Below are 25829 nucleotides of genomic sequence, written 5' to 3' on the forward strand. Positions count from 1 at the left end.
ATTCCTTAGAAGAGAAATCTTTCTACTAACAAAAACTAATGATTATTTTTAAATATTATTTATCACAAAAGTTTAAGTTTCATGCAGACTTAGCACACTGGCAGGTTTTTGAAGCAAAATAACATTCTAAAAAATACAGCTCATATTGCTTTAAGGCTTTGTGTACGAAATAAAAAGAACGTAAGGTTAGCATACCTGCTCTGTTTATTTGTAAAAACTGTTTGGTATTGATTTTGAAATTCCTGTCTTTTATATACTGTTCAATGGAGAACGATGCTGTAAAACCATGGTCTAAAATCTTTGTTTTGTGACGCCCTAACAAAACAAAACAGCATTAGATGTATTTAAAACTGATTTGTATCTATCAGTTTAAACTATCAAAGTACTCAAAGTACTGGAAAGCGCCAAGCCAGCCTCAATGCTACTTTTTTTTCAAATCATTGTTAATTGTTAATATTTTTAAATCATAATTATACAGAAAGTAAAAGAAAAAACAGTTTCATGAAAATGCATCATATGTATGAGATCCTGACCATACCATCTCAATCAATTTGAAGAGAGTAGTTTTTAATGTACATGTAAATGAACTGAATAGTCAGCCCACGGACTTACTAATTAAGTTGGGATGAAAATTCGATTGCACTTGTGTACATTGGAATGATGGGAAGGAAATAGACAGTCTTCGTTTAAGAAATTCGAAGTTATGAAACTGACTGTCCTTGGGTTCCGGAGTCCGCATGTAACCTTTCTCGAATTTGAGAGGATATGTGGTTTAAAATTCAGAGAGCAATCTTTGCAATTTTGAAAGTCTAATTATAAATAACTAAAGTTGGTGTGCATTCATACATTGTAACGCTGCACGACTGTCTCCTACCCTACAGTTATAAAAGTAAAGCGTGCAACCTCAATGTACACCCGCATAATATTATTGTTCTGGACATTATATATCTTGTATTTTTATAGGTTGTATATTCATTTTTGATCTAAAATTAATTTTCTGCTGGCTGACTTTATTTCCTTTTTTAAATGTTAACCTTGTTCATATATACAGTGTACGGCAAGTTTTGAATACACTTGCTCAGTGAGTGAAAACAAGACTAACCGTACCTTTTCACGAATTAAGACCGTAAGATATGACTAAATGTCATTGAATTTAAAATCGACAAATTGCACGAGAAAATCAAGACATGAATCAAAAGATCAAAGTTACACGACAAATATTTTTTTAAAAAAATATCAAGTTGATAAATTTGTCGGCCTTTGAGGGTCTCAAAATTTTTCTATGTAGACTTTAAATATAGCAACAAGACAAGGGGCGCATGCTTTGGCACTGTGAGATCCGCACCACTGGCCATCCTTTGTTTACATCGCACAGCGGTCACTCAACATGCATCTAATTATAGTAGCATGGAATGTCCCGTGGCACGTTAAGTTGTGTAATCGCCAATGCACCCTCAGACTTCAATGATATTGTGAAAGTTTGCCATTTGTTCTGATCTTGATTAAATAAACCCACAACTCTACGTTCTTTTGCAAAACCTGGGATCTTAATAGAAACTTAAGGATACCATGATCTTGCTATTTTTAGAATTCGATCGTCGGTCACCATGATCACTAGGTGGCGCTTATAAAAAGATCATGAGATTTGGTGCATCCCTAATAAGCGCATGCGCTTAGCGCATAAAAATGTCACAAAATACGGCCGAAAGCATCATTTGTCAAATAAAGCATCACATTTTGTAATTGCAGTTGTTTTAGAACTAAAACAAAATGATACAAAAACAGTATAGCTAAATTCCTTGTGTTCGAGATGATATCTTGATATCAGCCAAAAGATATCGAAGGCTTATCTGCTTTGAAAATATGCAACACCGAATGCAATTCTGAATTAAAAAAGGTATCATTGTAGTTTGAGGCTTTTAACAGCCAAAGACTGTCTAAATAGTTTCCTAAAGTATTTTTAGTACTTAAGGTGGGTCCCTACTCAATTGAAGTCATTGTTGATAGTTCAGTACGTTATACACTTAATTAAAATATGTATTTATCGTTACTGGAGGATTACAGAATTATAATACAGACCATGAGTTAATAATATTGCATCAGTAGAAGATTATTATGTAATTCTCAGCGAGTTTAGAAGTACTATAAGTACTATACGCTTCAAATAATCGTTGTTCGTGCATTCAGTAGGTATCACATGAACTGTTCACACTCTTTTAATAAAAATACTAGTTTTGTTAATAAGTTATTCCTAAAGATAAAGACTTTTACTAGTTTTCAAAACAGAACAACCAATTGACCTTAAAACGTTCGAAGAAAAATTGATCTGTGACATTTTCCCCCAAGATCAAGTTGTTTGAGCTAAATGGGGGTATACATGTTCTATAAGATGTACATGAAGAAAGAAAATAAGCATGTTAAACCCTATTTTGTGTAGCTTTCCAACTGTAACAGATATGAATCTAAAACTCTAAAGAGAAAAATAAGCCAATTAACCATTTTATTTTAATAAATTGCCAATATATATCAACTTCTGTTATAATTTGTATTTTTTTTAAATTTGGTATTTATACCCAACAAACTTAACTGTTTGGCTGTATAAGTTAGAACTTAAGTCTATAATAACTTTGTAATATTTTCAGCTAGTCCACTATTTTGTTTATAACAGGTGTTGACTTCCGCCTTTTCATCAACAGAACACATGTTTGATTTCATATTCAGACATTTCTGCCTTTTGGTGACATTGTTATCGACACTAATAACCATATATATATTTCTGTGACAACATACATTCGTTCTTGTGGTTTTAATTAGGAATCTACTCACACGTGTTCTAAGAACACACTTGATTATTAAATACTAACAAACCGTTCTTAACAATCTTTGCTGTTATAATTGATGGGAAAGACATCTAATTTAATGAGTTTTGTAATCAGCACCTAAAATAAGATACCTATTAAAACAAAAGATAACTTGATATCATTTATTTTTTGTTTCTAGCTTTTACTACATTCATTGGTAAACATATATGTTCTGAAGAAACTAAATCAATTTCAAAACTAAATACCATTTAAAATATATTCTTGTTCTAAACAAACCAAAAACAAAATTTGTGTATTTCAATTTTATATAAAGTCGTGCTTATCAAACTATGGATACAAATACATGTTAAATGTTTTGAAATTAATAGCAGTCTACAAAAGCATTTTTTCCTGTATTTATACGACTTTGAACATTTTTTTTTTAAAAAGCTCACTTTTTAATTAGTTTATATAAATATAAAAGTGGAACCAATTTCATTATGATTATAAATTTTATTTTAACCGGAAATTTACGAAACTCGAACACTTCACAAAACTTGACTATTGAGGAAGATGATATTTTGTATAAATCGCGTGTTATAAATTCATGTTTAGTGGTTATAAATATATATTTTGATTTCAATTTATGAAATATATTTTGATTTTTATATAGGAAGACATAAATGGGATCTCAAGCACAATTATGAAGATAAAAATTCAAATTATACAAATGAGGTATATAATGGAATGCTAAGATTCAAGTATAAGTCTCAACATCGAAATTGTTTAAACATATCGTTAATACTGGTAATAAAGTATTTTTTCTTTCTATTCCTAATAAAATTTGCATCAAATAAAAATATGAGAAAAGACGTATTTTTTTGTGGTAACACACAATCCTCAGAACGATTAGGTACCTAACGGGTCTTTTCTTATTGTTAGAAAAAAATGTAAATTTAAAAAGACATTATTAAGAAGTCCAAAAATTTACAAGTTTGATACAGAATACAAAACTCTTATTTTAAAGTAGCAGGGTATGGCGAATTGCGCATGCAACTATTGATTGGACCACCGCGTCAAAACACCCAGTTTTGTAGGTAATATAGTTTTTGTTTTATTTTAATGTGTAATACTCATTTCAGATGCAAGGTCAGTTGTAATGTTTTTTTTAAAACCATGGATGACATTTATGACTCTGTCAGAGTAAACATTATTTGGAATTGGTCACAAAAAATGTGACCTTCATTAAATGAGCAAAGGTTGATTTAACTAAGTTTTCTTTATTTTTTTTATCATTTAAAATGTTCAGTGCATATGTTTTATTGATTGGTCGAAAAAAAAAAACATTGAAATTTTAACCGGATCTGCTTCTTTCTACTGCTCTGATTTAAGCGCAAATTATAGAATGTCAATTTGCAATATACAAATAAAACACTGTTAACAAAATGATATGATCTGCTTTTTTATTGTCAGCAAATCATAGAAATCATAGAAATATTAATTCAAAAATGTACCCTAAGGCTTGACAGATGAACAGTACACGTTAACTATAGATCTCGAAACAGAAAATCAAATATTTTCTCTAGACTTCGTTAGCTATAATCAACATTATCAATGAGGTTGGAAATCCAGAAAATATAATATGTCTTCTTGAAACCACTGCTGCTCATATTCTTAACGATAAGAAGGTTTAGTTTAACACAGTTTAATTAGTTTAATTAATTGGCCATCACAATAAAGCGTCGTGCTGTTACTGATTCCTCTCCTTCAGCGTGTTCAAATTGTAAGCTGCACATATATAACATTTAGGTACCATACTGGCAATAAAATTACCACAATATTCGCGAAAGTCGCACATACATGTACATACCCTTCTTTGTCGACCTATCAACTTTTATTCGTCCACGACCGTGCGTGTCTCCTTGCATTATGTTTAACACCAGTTGCATATTCCACCGGTCAAACTCGCTAATACCAGTTTGACCGAATATTGCTGCACAGTGAAGAATACCATAAGACATATCATGTATTTTTCCTTCTTTTCAATTTCAGCAGTTAGATAAATAGTTTCATTTCATGTTTAATCTATTTGATTCAGCTTGGTTCCTCTGCCACAAATAAAGGCGCATCTATTGCGAATGTTGTTCGTGTTATTATTTCATATTACTATACGTTGCGTAACTATGTGTTAATTAAAAGAAAAATATTGACTTCTACTTCTAAATCACAAACAGAAACCCTAGAACATACGATGATTGCATTGTTGTCATAACAACTAAATGTAACATTTCTATATAAAGCGGTTCGGACTAAAAGCATCAAATAATTTTCTGTCCAAATCAATTATTTATGAAAGTAAAAGACTTTTACCTACTTACACTAGCAATATGGATCTCCTAGAGGATTATATAAATAAAAAAAATTAACAGTTTATAGGAAAAAAAATGTAAATATGTTTAGAGAGGAAACCATTAAGTTTCGTCCCCCGATTGGTAGGGTTTATTCATCCCACATTTTATTCATTTATTGTATAAAAATATACAAAGGTTTATTTTAATTTGCCTAAACATTTATTAAACTTACTTTATTCAATCGAATGTCATAAAATCATAACCGCCTCGACGCTAAGGGCGAACCTTGATAAGGTGCAAAATAATGCAGTACCCTTAACTCTGACCAAGCAGCTTTAAAGAATGTTTAATGTCATAAGGCCGACCAGAACAAACAAAAAACAAATAAAATAAATGAAAAAAACCACACAAGACTACAAACTAACTAAGATAAACGAAAAAAAGACCATGCCATGAAATACTGGTATTTTTTTTTTTTGGGGGGGGGGGGGGGGTGGGGGGAAGATATTTCTTTTTGTAAAACTAATACCATCGAATCCGTTGTTAGTCTTTACACTAGAATTCCTGAACACTTTAAATATGGTAGTAACTCGGGACACTTTTTATATCAAAAAAAATATTCCTACATGTAAATAATTCCTAAAGTTAAAGATCAATTTGCTACAAACTTTAAAAATATAAGGTAAAAACAAATGTACGTATATTATGCTATAATCGATTTTGATAACAATCTTATCCAACGAATCTTCAGTTCGATGCAGACCTATATAGACGTATTTCACGGATGATAACAAATGCAAAGATGCACGAAATAAAGGACCCTATAGAAATCATAATTGCTCTATATGTTTCTAAAACCTTTGAAATATCATGATCCAAAGTGCCATTTGTTACATTACTTTCAAAAGTCCCCTCTGTTATATTACTTTTGAAAGTTCCTTCTGTTACTAACTGTTCCGTGGAGAAAGATGTTGTGAAGTCACGGGTAGCAATCGTTGTTTCATGAAGCCCTAACAACAAACAAATGAACATTGACATATTATTCATAGTATTGGTTTTTGTCATTATTAATATCAAACATAAAATGATTAATTGTGCTAGTCAATATATATTCTTTTGATAAGGAGTTAGTCAAATAATTATGCATGCACAGGTGCTTGATGACAGGACCGACTGCCCCCCCCCCCCCCACTCCCTCTATCCCCAACCACCAAGTATCTAGATCCCTGTGACTTAACTCAATATTTTCTTTAAATTATCCTTTTATATAAGACAGATGGGATATTATTTTTTTCAAAACGTTTAAGTTATTTTGTGCAATTACATTAGATTATAAATATATCATAAAAGGATAACTTAAAGAAAAAAATAAATAAAGTCCTGGTGTCTAGATACTTGGGGTGGGAGATGGAAGGGGGGGGGGGGGTCGGTCATGTCCTCAATGCCCCGGGGCTTGCATGTGGTTTTAGAATTTATACCAGTCTTTCCAAATCACACATTGTTTGATCACGATATTTTAGTCAGTCCTGAAAACAGTATTGTGACAGAAGTTCCTTGTTTTGGTAGTCTTACTATAGATTTATAGATATATATAGATTTAGGTGGATTAACCTTTTCCGTACATGGGTATGTTGAAGCTACAATTGTTACTCTTTGTATATGATATAGTATATACCTAATTACTGGATATGAGAACATTAGCAAGTGAATTTTCACTCACAACAATGAAGAACTCTAGTTGCTGTCTAGGGGGACATTTAAATTGCTATTGTTCGAACAGTCAGAAAAGTATTTTATAATACTGAAGGAAACTTTTTTTCTCTGCAGTGTCATCTTCGCTAGCCCAAGGGTTTTCGGTCCACTTTGCTCCACATAAACCCTTGGCGGATTTCATTACGAAAACTCAGTGACAAGCTCCGTTTTATGATCTGGCTGCAGCGAGTAGCTGATCCAATCGCAGTGCATGTAAATATAAACTTTAAAAGAAAACACATGTGTGATCTTTGGTAAAACATTCGGTGCTTTAAACATGTTGATGCACAAGTTGCCGAGTACAGTGCCTTATAAACGATGATTTAACCAGATTGCTTTAAAAACCTATATATTTTACTGGGAATGAACATAGTTCTAAAAACTTGTCAAGGCAAGCTTGTGATAGCATGGGAAGTAAACATGGCGAATGTAGAAGTTGCCTATCCCGTTTGTATGTATATACGATCCTGCTTATGGTTATTGCTTTTAAAGGTTCAATGAGCTGCGTTTTATTTAATTTCTTTGGTCCGCAATATTCACGACAACGATACCTGGTTTTAGGGCATGAAAGCTTTCATATAAATCGGCGACTTTTTCACTCCCAGTACAGGTCCTTACAAAATACTCTGAATAAAACATCCCGTGCTTTCCCTAGGTTATAACTAAATTCGTATTTAACGAGGCCGAGTACAGAACGAGTACGCACGCTTTCGCGCAGAGTTTCATTTGTATTGTGACGTCATCTTTTTGCTTTGTTGACGCCATGGCGTGATAGTTTCAACTGCAGATATTCAGCGAAATTGGTTGAAAATATCTCGTTTGATGTGTAAAATTGATATTATATTGTGGAATGAACATAAATGTCTCGAAGTATAAGCTATATTTGGGCTCGGGTCGAAAACGTGAAGAGGGTTCAGCAAGCCTAACCCTCTGTCACGTTTTCTTAACACGCCTAAATATCGCTTAATTCGTTTATTTCAAGACATTAACAATGTATCTTATATTAATGACCCTTAATATGTGATGTTATATATTTATTTATTACTTAAATATGTCGTAATGTTTTAATAACACAATAAAGATCACCATTTCCGTCTTTGTCAAATAAGAAATAGCCATTATCTGACAAACTTGGAAATTGGGCGTACAAAAAATAACTTTGATAAGACCCCTGGAACAAACCAGGAGGTAAAAGGTGTTTTTCATTTGACAATTTGATGCCTTTTAGCAATAACTTTAATATGTAGACCAAAAAAAGAAATCCCTAGGGCAGAAGTTTAAAAAAAGTGCAAATTTGGTACATTTCAAGCAAAATCACTAGAAAATCCCATAGGGTCCTATGTTAAAAATTAACAAACTTTGAGATGACCCCTTAAACAAACGGTGTGGTAAATGTCTTATTTTTTTATCTTAAAATAATAATTATATCACTAGAAATTTTTGTAAAAAATTTCATTGAAAAATCTAGGGCAGAAAAAATTAGACCCGGCCTCGTTAATAACATCGTTAATTATGTTTCAATATTCAGTAGTCAAAATGTTTTCAAGTTTCATTAATGCCATGATGTGTATATAACTCGTTGTTTAATTCGATTAAAATGTAAATATGCAAGGGGCGCAACTCATCTTGCTCGCTAGAGAGCGCCACCACTTCACCGAATTTTCGGTGAAATATGCCAAGGGCTTATGGGGAGCAAAGTCGAAGATGCTGCAATGTAGGATTGTTGCTGGTTCAGTTTGGGTTATTAGACTTTGAATTTTAACGCATCTACCACAATTCATATAACATCAAAGGTTTTCCGAGACTCAAAGCGAGGAAAATTCAACGCTACTGGTGAAAAATTTCGATGATTATTCATTGTTGTAAATAGCATGAGATTTCGTTCACGGAAAACGTCTTATATATAAAAAAAAGTTTGTTTGCCCTAATTTTACAAAAAAAAAAAAAATAGTGACTGATGTATTCTAAAAATCGATAGTTATGCGAAACTTGGATTAAAAAAAACTGTCTTCGTACCTGTTAAGTTTACAGTCTTAGAAAAACTTGTCACAAATCCTTTGCCTTCAGCGTAAACAGAGCATTGATACGACCCCATGTCCTCTGGATACCTGACCACTGTCTTTGAAATCTTCAAATGCAGATATGACGACGTGTTATTGCTAATTGACGCGTTGATTTTAACCCCAGTTGTATTTCCCAACGCTGTGTCTACCCAGGTGACTTCGGGTTTTTTTATGATCACAATTACTTTGTTTGATCTAATCAGCTGCATACTGAAAATACGTTTTAGGGTGGTGCCATCAACGATACACCTGACGTCTATATCTGATTTACCAATCTTTACAACAAGGGGTTCAACCTTTATAGATATGGAACCAAAAGCTGCAGAAAAAAATACGTTTCCTTTTTATCTTTGTTTGAAATTAAATAATGTTAAGTGTTTTCAATCAATGAGACAAGTTTGTTTGCTTTCGGGTTACTTCGATCAAAATATCATTGTATGTTTGCTTTATTTTTTCATAGAACACTAATGATAATTAATATAAACACACCTTCCTTAACCAGCAGTATCCAAACACAAAGCGAAATCATTGCTATTACAGTCGATGAGAAAGGTATCTTATTTTATTATTATGGTACTCAGCACCTACAACATGATTCATATTCTAGCAAAAAGTAATACAATATCATATATATATATATATATATATATATATATATATATATATATATATATATATATATATATATATATATATATATATATATATATATATATATATATATATATATATATATATATATGGGTGAAAACATAATTTATGATGTCATATCGTATATCAGGTTTTTGTCATGTTTTTTCCCGCGATGCAGAACCTTGAACAGTATATATAACATTTACGCGAATCAAATTTTCACTATTTCAAAGTCTTAGCTATAGTGAAAATATAATTCAAAATTAAACCTGTGAAGTAAGAGGGTAAAAGTATCTAAATTACAAATCTTTATACTGAAAAATTTGGACAATTAAACAATTTACACGATTCCCTTATCGTTAAATAATTACCGATAATTATTTTGAGAGTCATAGCCGTCATACATGTAGATAAATAGATCATGTACCGTTACATATACATGTACCAGTAGCTCAGGTATAATTAGACATCGGTTTACGCAAGAAAAGCGACCGTTTTAATGAGTTTGTCAATGGATTATTAAATAAACTACGAGGCTTCAAGTACAAGTTCTTTATTCCAAGAGACAAATGTCTCATAGGTTATACATATGAACATATGCATATTAAATAAACAGTAAGAAAACAAAGTGTATATAATCGATTTGGATAATTCACATGAAGAGTTCGTTGCTTGTTTGCATAATATAAATAGTTACCTTAATTACACCTGTCAGTTCTTTAGTATTAGAGGTATATAATAACCGTATAATTTTATAGACACTTGTCTTTCGGGAGTAGTATTTTTTTAATATACTTATCTCTTAAACTACGAAGTGATGGACAAATAAGTAAAAAACGGAACTCATCTTCAATTACATTTAAGTTGCAAGATTCACATTTTCGACTATCACGTGTTAAATTATCATACCTCCCTGTTTCAATCTTTAAGTCATGTGAGACCAACCGTAAGCGTGTAATTAATTTACGATATTTTACATACCTGTTATCTGGCGCCTGTCTTCCGATCCCGCAATTTCTATCTCTAAACTTACTGAACACAGTATTTTTACATACCTGTTTACATCATAAGGAAAGAGAGAACTACATTATAACAACAAAACTTTGTAGCAAATGTTTCGTGATTTTTGAAAATCGTCGCGAAAGCAAAAATTGGATACAAACGGAAAAACCCTGATATACGGTATTGTTATAATCATCATCAAAAATAGATACTTTTTACAAATACAGCCTGCCTTATGCACGACCAAAACAAAGTCTCTGTATTTTATTTATATTTGGAAAAAAAATATTTCATTATAATTTTTTAAATTAAAGGGGCATGGTCACGATTTTGGTAAAAAAATATTTTAATTTCAATGTTTACAATTCTTCAGTAAGGCATTTTTAATAAACAACCACAATTTGAGTGTTACTCGTTGAGTTATAAGCAAGCTACAGAGCTTACAATTCTTTGCTATGTAAACAAAGCTTTTCTTTACATTTTGAATGTTGAAGAAAAAAATCCAGTTTGAGACCTAAAATGAATGAGCTAAACGTTAGGAACTGTATATGTATGCATAAAATGAATAAGAACATAGACAACTCAGCTTGAAAATGATTTTTAGTACCATATTGAATTTATGTAAAAACAGACAGGGCACGCGCTTTGTTTATATGTCAAAGAATTGTGAGCCCTGTATCTTGCTTGTAACTATGAACTGACTCTCTTTTATTTGATCATTAGATATGCATTCCTAAGGCATTATAAAAACAGAAAAATAGAACTTGACCAATATCGTGACTATGACCCTCTAACGTCTTTAAATATGTTATAATTTGTATTCATTTTTTGGTCAAATATTAAGCTTAAGCTTATAAATAAGTCTTACTTTCATTTGGATGTCCTCAAATTTAAAAGCTTCCACTTGTGTGTCCGTCTTTACTGACATGTGTGTTGCAGTCAGGCAAATTTGGGACTAATTGTATTTTAATATTAACAATTTATATCAACCGGTAATTTACAACACTCGTGAACCTCACAGAGTTGAGTATGTACATATGTAAAGTCACGTGGTTAGAAGTCAAGTATCAACCGGGACTTTTACCTAGAGCCTCTGGCTTACCATGCCAGCGCTTTAATCTCTGAGCTTTTGAGATTTTATATATTGACTGACAGTCACACACCTGTTAACCTGGTTACATACTCCCCTTCGTTGTAGAAATTCGTCCTCGAATTTACGAGTGGTATTGTAAGAGTAAAGAAAAATTTAATGTAGTTCAGCATGTTCCTAGGGAGTGACTTTGGGATTTATATGTCGGGCGTCATATGTAATAAAAGTCAAGTCTCAAACCAGAAAAATGTTGTATGTATAAAATATTATAGATGTTCATACATGTAGTGGTTAAAATTTTATTTGAAAATTCAGTTTAAATGCAAGCTAGAATACAATGTTGATCAAGAATTTACTTGTGTTAACATGAAACCTTATTGGCAAATGATGAGAGAGAGAGAGAGAGAGAGAGAGAGAGAGAGAGAGAGAGAGAGAGAGAGAGAGAGAGAGAGAGATCCAGACCGTTAATTACCTCGTTCTTTTCAAAATTGTTTTTTTCTCTATGTTCCCGACCAACCTTACCAAAAACATTTGACATAAAAACAATTTGTTGATAAGTTTCAAAATAACACTAGATTTATTGTCTTTGTTGCTCAAAAGTTCATATTAAGTTTTACATGCAGACACATCTCCATGCTTGCAGATGAAAAATGGCATATGTTCATGTAAATAATGTGTTACATTTTGCTGATAAATAATTTACAGTTTGCCTACATGCCAGGACTATTTACATGAACTATCGTGCTCTGTCTTACTCCAGGAGACGAAAATTTCCTCCAGCGGCATTTCGAGCATATTCCAAATACATTTGTAGTACTCAGTGGATAACGTACTCCAAAACTTTTATAATCTCGGTTTTCAGAGTCGTACTCAGTGGAACACATACTCGGAGCACGGAGTTCGAGTTGGAGTACGGATATGAAAAACGTTTTATAACCTCGGGGTCTGGCCCCGAGGTTATAAAACTTTTTCCATACTCATATTCAACTCGTACTCCGTACTCCGAGTATGTGCTCCACTGCGTACGACTCTAAAAACCGAGGTTATAAAAGTTTTGGAGTACGTTCTCCGCTGAGTACTATTTGGGGTATGCTCCAAAAGCCGATCGATGAAATTTTACGTCTCCGGAGAAAGACAGAGAACGGTAATTCATGTTAATAGTCCTGGCATGTAGGCAAACTGTACATGTATTCAGATTGATTATTTATCAACAAAATGTAACACATTATTTACATGTACATATTACATTCTTCATCTGCAAGCATGGAGATGTGTCTGCATCTATAACTTCTGAATTTTTGAGCAACAAAGACGATAAATCCAGTGTAATTGGTAAAATTATCAACAAATTGTGTTTATGTCAAATCTCTCTCTCTCTCTCTCTCTCTCTCTCTCTCTCTCTCTCATGAGACCCAGATAGTGATTCATGCATGTGATGATTAAGTATAATTATGTTGTAAGGAACGATATGAATATAAAAGAAAGAAGTAAGAATTTACAAGGATATGAAGAGAGTATTTCAACATAAAATTTAGTTCGATATATCATGGCTTTTTAACGATTTTGATATTTTATATGCCAGGAAAAGGTCAGAAACCACGCCAATACAAAACTGGAAAGTCACTGCCCCCAAGTGGATACCTCTTAAGATATTCAGTGAGCAGTTCCTGTATTAGGAAAAACAGGGAAGAGTTTAATTAAAAAATACAACGCATACTTGGGAAAATCACAAAAATACTGTGAAGATCCGTTTATTTTCACACTCAGAAAGTATACACTAAGGAAATTATATGGGTATTCCATTTAATTGCAACATACTATATTTGCCTAAATTCTTGTGAGAAAAAAAACATCTAATATCTTGAAGGGGTGGGGTGGGGGTTGGGGTTGGAATTGCATCAATGAACATATGCCAAAAGCCAAGGACACACGTAAAGTTTCTCATTTCAATATTTTAGGGACTGTGCACGAGATTTTAAGAAAATTCACTTATTGAAATATTTTTGAAATTTCCAATATGAGGACCACGTTAAACCGAAACAACGTGTTCAATGAAACTGTGTACTAAAGTTGCTGTAACCCTTTTTGTGGGGGTTTTATTGATGGTTCAAGTTTTTCTCACTTAGTCAAGGCTTGAAAATGTGTGTTTAGAATTTATACATACACGTACTGTGTCATTTTTAATCTTAAGTAACGTCATTTGATATTTTTGAGCAAGCATTTTCCTATTCATCTTTAGAATTCGAAATACATGTGTTAATTTTGATGCATTTGACATAAATATTTGGTTACTTTATTTAAATAGTTACTTGCTAATGAAATAAAACAACTTAAGAGATGAATATTCCCACAGCTAAGCTATATAGAGAAAAATCTCTCACATGAAAATGCGAAGAAGCTATCTTATCACAAGTAGTACATGTATTTTCAATCGATTGCATAGAATAACAATAATCCCCTTCATATATATATATATATATATATATATATATATATATATATATATATATATATATATATATATATATATATATATATATATATATATATATATATATATATATATATATCTCACATAAATTCTAGCTTCTATCATGCGGGTTATGATTAATTAAAGTCTTATTTTTTTTTTTACATAGACAAGCTTTTAATTAACTGAAAATTACCCGAATTCTCAAGCAGAATTTATACGTCGATCATACTTAATGTTTTTGTAGAAAGATACTAATATAATACTTAAGACTATGGGGTCACCGGGACCCACCATCCTTATATTCGAGCGTTTATAATCAAATGTTAAAGCCAGACAATGCATTTCACCTTACGTATACTTAGACATGTCTATGCTCTCGGTGTTTTAATTTGAAATAAATAATAAAGATCGTAAGGTAGGTGATGTTCCATGGTAAAATTTCTTTGATATTCAAATAGACGTTTGAGATATTTCTTCTCGTGATTACCGGTATACTTAAAGTAATAAAATTATTTACAATTTTTAAAGGTTTGTAGATTTAAGACCTACAGTCATCAAATCCCTCTGTCTTGTAGAAATCCAAGAAACATATCCTTTAATTTTTTTTCTCTTTCGAATGACTGTAAATTAATCAGTTTAAAAATAAAGTTCAATGGGACAATGTAAATTAATGAAGTTTTAATAAAAGATAACTATATATACCAGCTTATATTATAATAACAATTGAAGAGTCGTTAAAACACTAGTTAGTATAACCAATTACTTAAAGGTGGGTATATGGGTGACTAGTCATATTTGAACACAAGGACAGCGTAACCAAAATGTTTTTTTCTGGGGTTTTTTAGTTACACCATTGAACACACGCGTTTTCTTCATATTGCACCATTAATTGAAATCAGTCTAATGTAGAGAAATTCCCCAAGTTAAAAAAAGAAGATAATTAAAACTCGCAAGTTGTACATTTTCTTTGCCAGAAGGAAGGGGGGGGGGGGCGCCGGGTGCGACCTCCTTTACTCCGCCACTGATTTACCGCTTATTCTATAAAATGTTTCCCTTTCCAAGTTTTGTGGCATGCAACATAAATGATAATTGATTAATCATTAAGTAATAGAAAGTGTTAGACTTTTATGCATCCCCCATCCTTTGTAATGTTTAGAACTAACCTACATCTTCACTATAATCAAAAAGGGACCCAGCAAGTACATCTGATTGAAATTGATTAATAACGATACATGTACATTGATTTCTTTGTTATAAATGATGGGGTGAATGGGTCGTATTTGACTAAAAACAGAATTCTTAAAAAGTCGAGCAATTCAACGATAGTATTTTGTACGATTTACATGTATATGTACATAGATTAATGAAGCAAACTATCTAAAAGTTATTTTGATAATCTTTGTTGCAGTTCGCCCTTACTATTAAATTCACCTCCATTATATCTACATGTAGAATGACATATATATGTTATTAATAAAATACTAAAAACTTTCCATTTTAATTCATATACATGTATATATGATTAAATTATAGCATATAATACAGTAACGTTACAATATGAACAATATTATATGTTTGCACTGCGTTTTATTTAGATTAAATGACTTGAGTACGACTTTGAGAAAGCTTCAAAGCTTACTCAGAAAATCGCTGTTTTGTACTCAGCTGGAGTACGAGTATTAGTATGAAAAAAGTTTTAATACCTCGATACCTTGAGTACGAGTATGATTTGGAGCACGGAGTACGATTTGGAGTACGAGATCGTACTCAAGAAAGTTTTATAACCTCGGGGCCTGGTCTCACATGACAGTGTTTTAGGAAAATGACTTCACACCTCTTGTAAAATAGATCACCATCCATGTAACCGTTGGATGAGATTCCAAATAACTAGTCCTTTGGTGTACCTAAAACATGTTTTTGTAATAAGTGAACTTACTACCCTGTGTGGTAAGTTCCCTTTATCGAAGAAGAATGCACATATGGTGGCAAGCGAGATAACTCTCTCAACTATAATAATCCTGCTTCACCCAATCCTTGCGCACATGCGCATGTCAAAAGTAGCATCTTCCTCTTTTTCATCAATACAACAAGAAATCATATTGACGTAAGCGTCAAATGGGCCGCAACAATATAATCCTTGTATGAATCATCACTACAAAGAAAGTAACGAGTTGGTTGTACTATATATATTTTAATGGTAGATTTTGATTTTAATTACTATATTTTCAGCATGTTTCGGTAGGGATGTGTTCCTAACGAATATTCAATAAAGGAGCGGAGTTCATACTGCATGAAGGTTTATTCTATATTTTCAAAACGCAGTGTCAAGACGCAATATTCTGACAATGATAATTCAACACACGCACGTTCTCGAATTCTCATCACCTTGCACCTCGCATTCCTTCATATACGTGAAACTGTAATGAATAAAGAATATAACTACTACCGTGCATTAATATAAACGTTACTGAATTATATAATAATAATATTTCATTTTAATATATCGATATATCTCTACATACCTCCTTGCGCCCACTTATAAACAAGGGAACACATACATGTTTCTTTCGCACTCGCACGATCGAAAAATCTCCGACACAAAAGAGTTACAAACACTCGTACATATAATTATTCGTGAAACAACTTTAACCGTAACATGGCTCCTCAAATTTAGGAATACTAAATTTAACTCAATTATATCAAATATCAAAATTCTTGACTTGCGCACAATAACAATAATCATTCATAATGCAAAAGTTAAATACAAAGCATATAAATTATCGCAAAGTATCGCAATTGTCTTTAGCACAATTTATATATAGAACGACACAGTTAATTAGGCTCCTCGATGGGGAATTCCTCGGTCACGTGTAATAACACTAACTTATGGATTGGTCTTTCAAGGTAAGTCACAGGATCTTGCCGTTTGCCGTATTTATCTAAAGAAGAACTGGCTATCACAAGTTTGACTTTCCGTACATGTCCATCATTGTCAGTGTAGCACTCGTGAATACGGCCAAGGCGCCACTGGTTTCTTGGTAAGTTTTCATCCTTGATCAACACTACATCACCTACTGTCATATCGCGTTTTGACGATGTCCATTTACCTCTCGTCTGGAGTGTGTTCAAGAATTCCTTCCGCCAACGGATCCAAAATTCGTTAGTTAGGTACTGTACTCTTCTCCATCTTTTGCGCGAATACAAGTCTTCTCTCTGGAATTGTCCTGGGGGTGGTAAATTGATTTTGGATTTCATAGTCAACAGATGATTGGGAGTCAATGGTTCTAATGAATTGGGATCATGAATGTTTGCTACGGTAAGAGGTCGGCTATTTACAATAGCAGCAGCTTCACACATAAAGGTTCTTAGCATTTCATCATCGAGATAAGATCCACAATGTTCCATTAATGAGGAAAGCACATTTCTCACGGATCGTATCTGTCTTTCCCAGACTCCTCCCATATGACTTGCAGAGGGAACATTCATTTTAAATGTAATGAAATCACATCCTTCGCTGGTTAAGTATCTTTGTAGTTGTTGGTCATCAAGTTCCTTAACTGCATCTCGAAGCTCATTTTCTGCTCTAACAAAATTAGTTCCTCGATCACATCTAAGCTGTCAAATTGGGTCTCTAATGGAAAATAAAGCGGCGCAATGAGTTGATGAAAGAGCTAGTGTCTAATGAGCATGCAGTATCTAGGTGAACAGCTCGACATGCCATACATTTAAAAAGAACGCCATAACGCTTCAACTCTTTACGCCCTCCTTGATGTACCAAGGTCCGAAGAAATCAACTGCACTGTAAGTAAACGGAGCCTCATCTGTCAATCTATCAGCTGGAAGATCACTCATCTTTTGCACTTGAGTACAAGCTCGCAGCCTACGACATTTCACACATTTCGAAATATGTGAGTAGACAGCAGAGCTACAACCAATTATCCAATATCCATTGGCTCTTATTTCGTTAGTTGTCATACCACGTCCTTGGTGTCGAATTCTTTCATGAAAGTGACGTATCAATAAATTGGTAATGTTAGACGTTCTTGGTATAATTATAGGATGTTTCAATTTTATGTTGAAATTTCCTCTATGTACACGCCCTCCTACTCTAAGTACACCACTATCATCTAAGAATGGGTCGAGGCGGTTAATTGGAGAGTTGAACTTCAGTTGATTCCTTTTACTTCCAGGGATGTGAGAATTTTCACATTGGTCCTCTTGAAGAGTTTCTATTTCTTCCTTGAAGAATTTTTTCTGTAGTTGGATAATGACTTTAATTTCCGCATGATATAATTCAGTAACTGAGAGTTCATTCTGAGAAAAGGAGTCTTTTCTGTCTGGCAGGCTACTTGCTTTTGTCTTGATTCTGTTCTGTGTACAATTAATAAATCTAAGACACCATGCAATCACACGCTTTAAATGGTTTCAATCTGAAAAACGATTCAAATAGTCTAATAAACTGCTGTCATACAAAGTTGTTTCTGTTTTCAATGTTTGACATTGTTTCACTTCCGGATCATCATCAGGAATATTAGGATGAGTCACATCACAGTTCTTGAAAGGGTTTGTAGTCCACAGGAAATTAGGTCCAGAAAGCCATCTACAATTGTTCACAAGTTCGTCTGCAGATGCACCACGAGAAGCGATGTCCGCTGGATTATCACTGGAAATAACATAATTCCATTGGTATGGTTCACTGACATCACGAATTTGCTGAACTCGATTGGCAACGAACGCATGAAATCTTAGAGAGTTGTTAGCAATATAACCAAGAACCACACTACTGTCGGTCCAAAACCACTCTGTCATGTTAGTGTATTCTAGCTCATTTCGCAATAATAAGTTCATTCTCACTGACACCACGGCTGCAGTGAGTGCAAGTCTTGGTATAGTTATTGACTTTAGAGGAGTAACTCGAGACTTTGCCATCAGTAATTAACAATGGATATTGTCTTGATCATCAACTAAACGAATGTAAGAACATTGACCGTATCCCATGGTACTGGCATCGGAAAAATGATGCAATTCTGCTGTAATGACTTTTCCAAAATCCTTTGGTTACAAAGACCACAGGATTTTCCTGTCCTGGGAGTCGTGAATGTAGCGAAAGTTCTTCCTTTGTCAGCAAAAGATGAATATCTGTTCCTGTTGGGTTTCTTTGAATGAGTAAAGGAATTTGCCGTTTCACTTTGTCCACGCTGCACTTGCTCAGATTTAACTGCTTGAATTGAAATCACGGGATCACAGGCAATTTTAGCTTCTTTGGATATGAATTCCATGAAGTCCTTGAAAGGAGGATTCTGGTAGGATTCTTCTTTTTTCTGCACTACAATGCGGCCCCATCTGACAACTATCCAGTCCGGTAGTCTGCTCAACATTTTCTGGTTTTCTCTGCTATCGTTCAAGACATCTAGGTTTCCAATGCTTCTCATAGCAGTATAACACTGTCTCAAAAAGTCGGAAAATTTCTGAAGACCAGGGCCATCTCTTGACGTAATTTTTGGCCATTTGTCAAGTTTATCTCTGAACGCACTACTTATAATGAAAGGATCTCCATAACGTTGATCTAACAATGATTTGGCTTCCTCAAAGGAATCACTAGTAGTTATAAGGAAATAGTTTTCGATTACATCCTTTACTGGTCCACCAATGTACTTTTTCAAGTAGTGAATCCTTTCTGTAACTGGAATTTGCCTTTGCTCTATTAACGCTTGAAAAGCAACCTTCCATCCGGGATACTTGAGAGGGTCTACATAGAATATATTGGGCTCGGGGGGAGGAAGTTTACTGAGGCTCATCTGTTGTGCTAATGAATTAGCTAAACTCAATAGTCCCTGTTCCAAGTTTGGTGATCTATATGTAGATTCAGTTGGAGCTAATTGTTCATTCACAGAGGTGTTTACATTGGTCGTCCTTGGAATATTCATATGAGTTTGTGCTATTGATGATGCGGCGGGTCGTTGATACTGATGACTCCAAACTAACGATGTACTCTCAGATGAGGTAGTTACTGCTGGTTCTGATGGCCGAGGTATGAATGCATCGACATTAGGATTCAATGTAGAAATTGTAGGATTTGACGAAATGACATTTTCCCTGCGTACAAATTGAGCTGGAACACTTGGTGGTAATGTAACACTTGTTGTAGAACTTGTATTGCTTACTGATTGTTCAATAAATGATTCAGAATTCAAATGTGACTTCACTTGTGTAGCACTGACATCAGTGTAGAAATGTGGTTCGAATGAATGAACAATTTGAGGAGCTTCGGAATTTAATTCATTAAATTCAAGTGTGTTAGGAATGTCAGTTAATGAAATTGGTGAAATCACTTCAGATTTTATGATCTTCATATCTTTAAGTACTGATGCATTGTCAGTCCCATCAATTTCATCCAATGTTTCTAGTTTGGCTCGTGCTATTTCAATAGCCTTTAGCGTTTTTATTTTCTCCAGGTCTGCACTGGTTTTAGCTTCAATGTCGATAAACTTTAGTTTAGCTTTCAGAGCAGCTGCTTCCATTAAGGTCTCAACTGAGCTACTAGACAAGTGACTTGAATGACTAGAACATCGACTAGAGTGACGACTTGAATGAGAATGACGACTGGATCGAGAATGATGACTAGAACGAGAATGACGACTGGAACGAGAATGACTAAGTTGTGATCCAATGGATAATCTAGTGTTGATTTCACATGCTTCTTGTTCCTTTTCAGAAATATTGTCACAAACTGTTCTTATTAGAGAATGGTGTTCCAATTCAAAAAGGTCTGGTCTATCAGAACACTCTTTGTGAAAGTTATGGAAGACTTCACAGGAATCTTCATTCACATCAATAAGGTTGAAAACAGCTTCTAAGTCACCCATCAAATCTTCAAGTATTCCTCTTTCAAATTTAATCACTTCAAGGTCTGTTTTATCGGTAATCAGAATTCGGAGTCTATTACACTGCTTTCTCCATTTGTTAAGACACAAGTTGAATTCATACTTAAGATTTTCAATTTTCAACAACTGACCTTTTACTGTCAATTTACTGTAACGTGAAGGATATGTATGCACAGTTTCTTCCTCCTCAGTATCTGTAATTTCAGTATCTTCACCTTCACTTGTAGATTGTTTGTCTTCTTCTACAGTTTCTTTAGCACACTCCGGTTGTTTGTCTTCTTCCAGAGTTTCCTCAGCACACTCCGTTTTACTCGTAATGCCTTCGGTGTCCGCCATTTTAAATATGAACTGTTAACACAAGGGTTGGAGTTTCACTGTTTCGGTAGGGATGTGTTCCTAACGAATATTCAATAAAGGAGCGGAGTTCATACTGCATGAAGGTTTATTCTAAATTTTCAAAACGCAGTGTCAAGACGCAATATTTTGACAATGATAATTCAACACACGCACGTTCTCGAATTCTCATCACCTTGCACCTCGCATTCCTTCATATACCTGAAACTGTAATTAAATAAAGAATATAACTACTACTGTGCATTATAATAAACGTTACTGAATTATATAATAATAATATTTCATTTTAATATATCTTTTATAGATTGTTTTGAGCTATTTCTGCACAAACATACTCTTTATTTTATGATTTTCACAGCCTGTTTCGTCAACTTTGAAAATTTGACGAGGTATATTAGTATATTACATTTATTCAAAATAAATTGTAAAAACATTTTAATTATGTACTAAAACAACATAAACTTTTATTAAATCATTCATCCGCTCTATCTTGACCCGTGTGAAAGTAAAGGTCTGATATATATATACTCCTATATTAAAATAATAGACTGGAATATGCAAAAATAAATATTTTACAAAACAGAAAAAATATTTTGTTAGTTACGATTTTAATCACAATGATTCACAATATACACTATGATAAATAATCAATAAAAACTCTTGAACATGTTGCTGGTTCAGCCTTTTGATCAACAGCTTCGCACATCGATTGTAAACATAACTTTCTGCAAGGGAGTGAAAAGATAACGAATTTCTACAGAATTGATACGTGGTGAAAAACAAAATTTTAAAGATATAAATTTTGGATTCCGGCAAAAATTTTAACACGCAATTGCGAGCTTATTATCTATACTACTATAATAAGATAATAGACTCTAATGTTTGGCCGAGAAATTGGAAGAATACTGTCTTTTGTTTTATATATTTTAAACATCATTAGTACTTGAAGATTACCAATTTGTTTTATTTTTTCTCAGTTAAGCTTTGCTAATTAATAATCAACGAAAATTCCTCAAAAAATCCCGAAAATCACCTGGATTTTTTTGGATTTTACAATCTTGCGCTTGCGCAATACATTCACGTTAACGGGATCTTTATGTTTCCACAATATCACATCTGCATGAATAAACTCAGAAATGATAATACAAATACGAGTAAATTTTCATTGGACTTTTGCTATATATTCTGTTCATATATATTAATGATTTCTTATGAGAGAAAGTATAAAATAACAAATACACATTTCAACTAAGTACTTCCTTTTGTCTCGAATTCGTGATGATAAAAAATAGCTATTTGATTACATGCGAAAAAGTTACATTATAATTGTTAGGAGAGTAAAGATAGAATATGTTTTATCGTAAAAATGAAAAATGGTCTACGGACCCAGTTATACAAAGAAAATACGTGTAGGTTGGTGAAAAGGTGTTGAATTCTTCCATTCTATGGATTAAAATTTTTAGTTGAAAGGTATTTGCAGTCTCAAAAAGGTTTGTTGTGATGAATTTGACTGTTATTTTCAAGGCAACTTCATTTACTTTCCCAAATCGTTCTGGGGCAATTCTGCAATGTTTTCTGCTACATTACGGGTATAAGGGAGGCATTCTAAATGTGGCGAGTGCCTTTCCCGAGACACAGATTATTCAAACTAAGGAAAGTGTAGTGAAATTAATAGCATTTTTTTAGGCTTATAGCTTTGTTATGTAAATGTCAATAATAATTAAGTTGTGTCAATGTACCTATTTCGCAAATGTCCGATATGCAATGTCAACCAGTGCACCCACGGGTCAAAGTCTAGTACATATTAAAATATTTAACGTTTTATGCCTGGAAGTTCAAGCAGAAAGCTTTTTATTAAATTTATTATTTGTTTATTAAAGTCAAGTAATTTGCAAATTTGTTCGTGTTATGAGCATTCTGTTCCATACTGTTTATTGATTAAAACAGCAGTAGTTTTTATAACTTTGGTTTAAGGAAAACGATGGTCTTACATACACCCCTGCGAATGTTATTGTCATTTAAATTTTAAACCACGTGATTTTATTTGACCCTTTCAGTTTCGCAGTAAAAATCATGCCCCATGTTTATAGTCTATTTCAAAGAATCTAGGTACTTGTAGTCAAATATAAAATCTAGAGGTTTATTGGTTTTAAACTTTATCTTCATTAATTGTTGGAAAAAATGTATTCTAGAAATAAAAGCAACAAAAATAGTTTTTGCCTGCCGTTGCAACAATTAACATGCTTGTAAAGATTTCCCCTAAGGATTAATTTTCGATCCGCGCCTGACCTACATGTAGTAATAGCATCAATAGTGAAACAGACTTTACTATTTTATGCAGAACGTTCCTTGAAAATGGCTCGGTATACTAAGTTTTTATGCAAAAGAGATACCAATTATTTTTCCGCTCGAAATTTCACCCGAACTAAACAAATCTCGGTGAAGTCTCGTGAAATTTCATTCGAGCACCTCTGGAGTTATTACATACTTAGCAACGATAAAGAAAACATTCCGAACACATTCGCAGGGGTGACCTAAATGACATTTTTTCCAACAATTGGAAGTGGACATACATGACAGTTGCACTATTTTGCCGTCCCATATCTGCCACAGTCAATGGAATCTAATGTTTGCATTGTGATACTTAACGCACTTTAAAAGTATAAATCACACACTCTTGAATTAAATTTCTAATTTGTTGCTAGTATAGGGATTTGTTAACTACAGTGAATCTAATTTACCGTCTTTGAGAACGGGGATGGGGTGGTGATTAACTAAAGATACAGGTCAAATACAGGTACATCATTTAACTGATTTTTAAATTTTTTATAAATAATCTGTAAGTGTTTCAACATACACCATATAATTGTCAAATTCAATTCAAATAGATCACTTTATTATAAAAAAAGAAAAGTAATATTGACAAACACTAAATTATTATGTATTTAAAATAAGCACTGGTGTGTGTGGTTTTTTTCTCGCACTGATGTTCTAAAAGATCATATTGTGTTTGATAAACATAACTAACGTATCCTTTATGACACATCATGTTTATTTATAAGCAGGGATGGGGTCAATTACAATGGAAAGTAATTAATTAAATTACAATTACTTGCTTAAATTCTTGAATTAAATTACCATTACCATTACAAGAGTGTTCAAATGTATTTAATTAAGTTACAATTACTTTGCAGATGTAATTAATTAAATTACAAATTACATTTTCATCAAAATTGATTAAACCATGATATATATATACAACACATAAACATTTAAGGAGGTATATATATAATATGAATAAAATTTCCTCATAATCAGAATAATTTCACTGTTTGAGAATTTGCTAACAATTCTGATAATTAGTTACAATTTTTGGAAATAAAAAATATAAATTTAGTTTTATTGTTTATTTTAAAACGCAGGTACTGGTAGTCACAATATGGAGGTGTCCCATACACCCTGGTATTCAATAAACATTTAAAAGTCATATCCCTTAACCTACACCTACCATGTCAACTAAAGTATTTCTTGCATGCAAAACTATTATATGAAAACCTTCTCCTTTGCATTTTTATACACTATTATTTTTCTTTGTAAATACAATGCCAAAGTACAGGTTAATCTCGGGTACATGGCAGTCTTTAATTGTTATCAAAACACAATTCACACTTGTTGTTTTCTACCTAATTATCAAAATGTTAGCAATAAGGGAACACACCCTGTGGACATGTTAGGCATCAAAAACTTAAACCCATTTAATCCATGCTTTCTAGCTCTGTGTTTTTTAGGCTATCAATTACAAAGCATGACTTGATAGTTTATATAATTTCGATAACACTGATTTTGTTTGTAAATTAAACAGTGATTTTTTAAACTAATTCAATGATATTTGACACACTAATTGTTTTAATAAGAAGGGAAATTAGTATTTTTTTTTTTAAAAAAAGAGATCCAACAAATCATCAAATACATGTACTTAATTAAATTTTGGAAACTTATCATTTAATATTGAATCACTGAAAAAATCCATTTTGAAAGATATTTAGTATCATAATGATATATGTAATAACAGTTTAATGCTTTTTTGCACCCGTTTAAGCTGCACGTAATAAAAAAAAATCAAATATGCCATATGATAGGCCATTGTTTAAGGCCTTTACAGCCATCTTTGTTGTCAATTTATCTCATTTGTCAGTTGAAATAATTACTTTTAAAAATAAGATTACTACAGGAAAAAAAATTTCCATCGAAAAATCAATTTTCCTATAGAGGATTTGGGATTTTCTACCGGAATATTGTATTTCCTGAAGAAGTTTTTCTTCCAATAGGATTTGAATAATACTCCTTTGGGATTTTAAAAGCAAACAGGAAATCTTAATCTTTCATATGATAACTACCTGTGTGAAACAAATTTCTGCAGGAAATA

At 32.8% G+C, this 25829-nt stretch overlaps 1 protein-coding gene across 1 annotated transcript; it reads right to left on the minus strand.

Moving 5' to 3' along the window:
- Nucleotides 1–5701: 5701 nt before the first annotated feature.
- On the minus strand, nucleotides 5702–11545 carry LOC128159406 (uncharacterized). Its single transcript, XM_052822488.1, has 4 exons — nucleotides 11471–11545; nucleotides 9457–9551; nucleotides 8921–9286; nucleotides 5702–6162 (listed from the first exon to the last, which is right to left on the minus strand). The coding sequence occupies exons 2-4, from the start codon at nucleotides 9494–9496 to the stop codon at nucleotides 5900–5902; spliced, it is 669 nt and encodes a 222-aa protein (XP_052678448.1). The 5' UTR covers nucleotides 9497–9551; nucleotides 11471–11545; the 3' UTR covers nucleotides 5702–5899.
- Nucleotides 11546–25829: the final 14284 nt, after the last annotated feature.

The sequence above is a fragment of the Crassostrea angulata genome, chromosome 8 (assembly GCF_025612915.1).
Source record: "Crassostrea angulata isolate pt1a10 chromosome 8, ASM2561291v2, whole genome shotgun sequence".
NCBI classification, from domain to species: domain Eukaryota; kingdom Metazoa; phylum Mollusca; class Bivalvia; order Ostreida; family Ostreidae; genus Magallana; species Magallana angulata.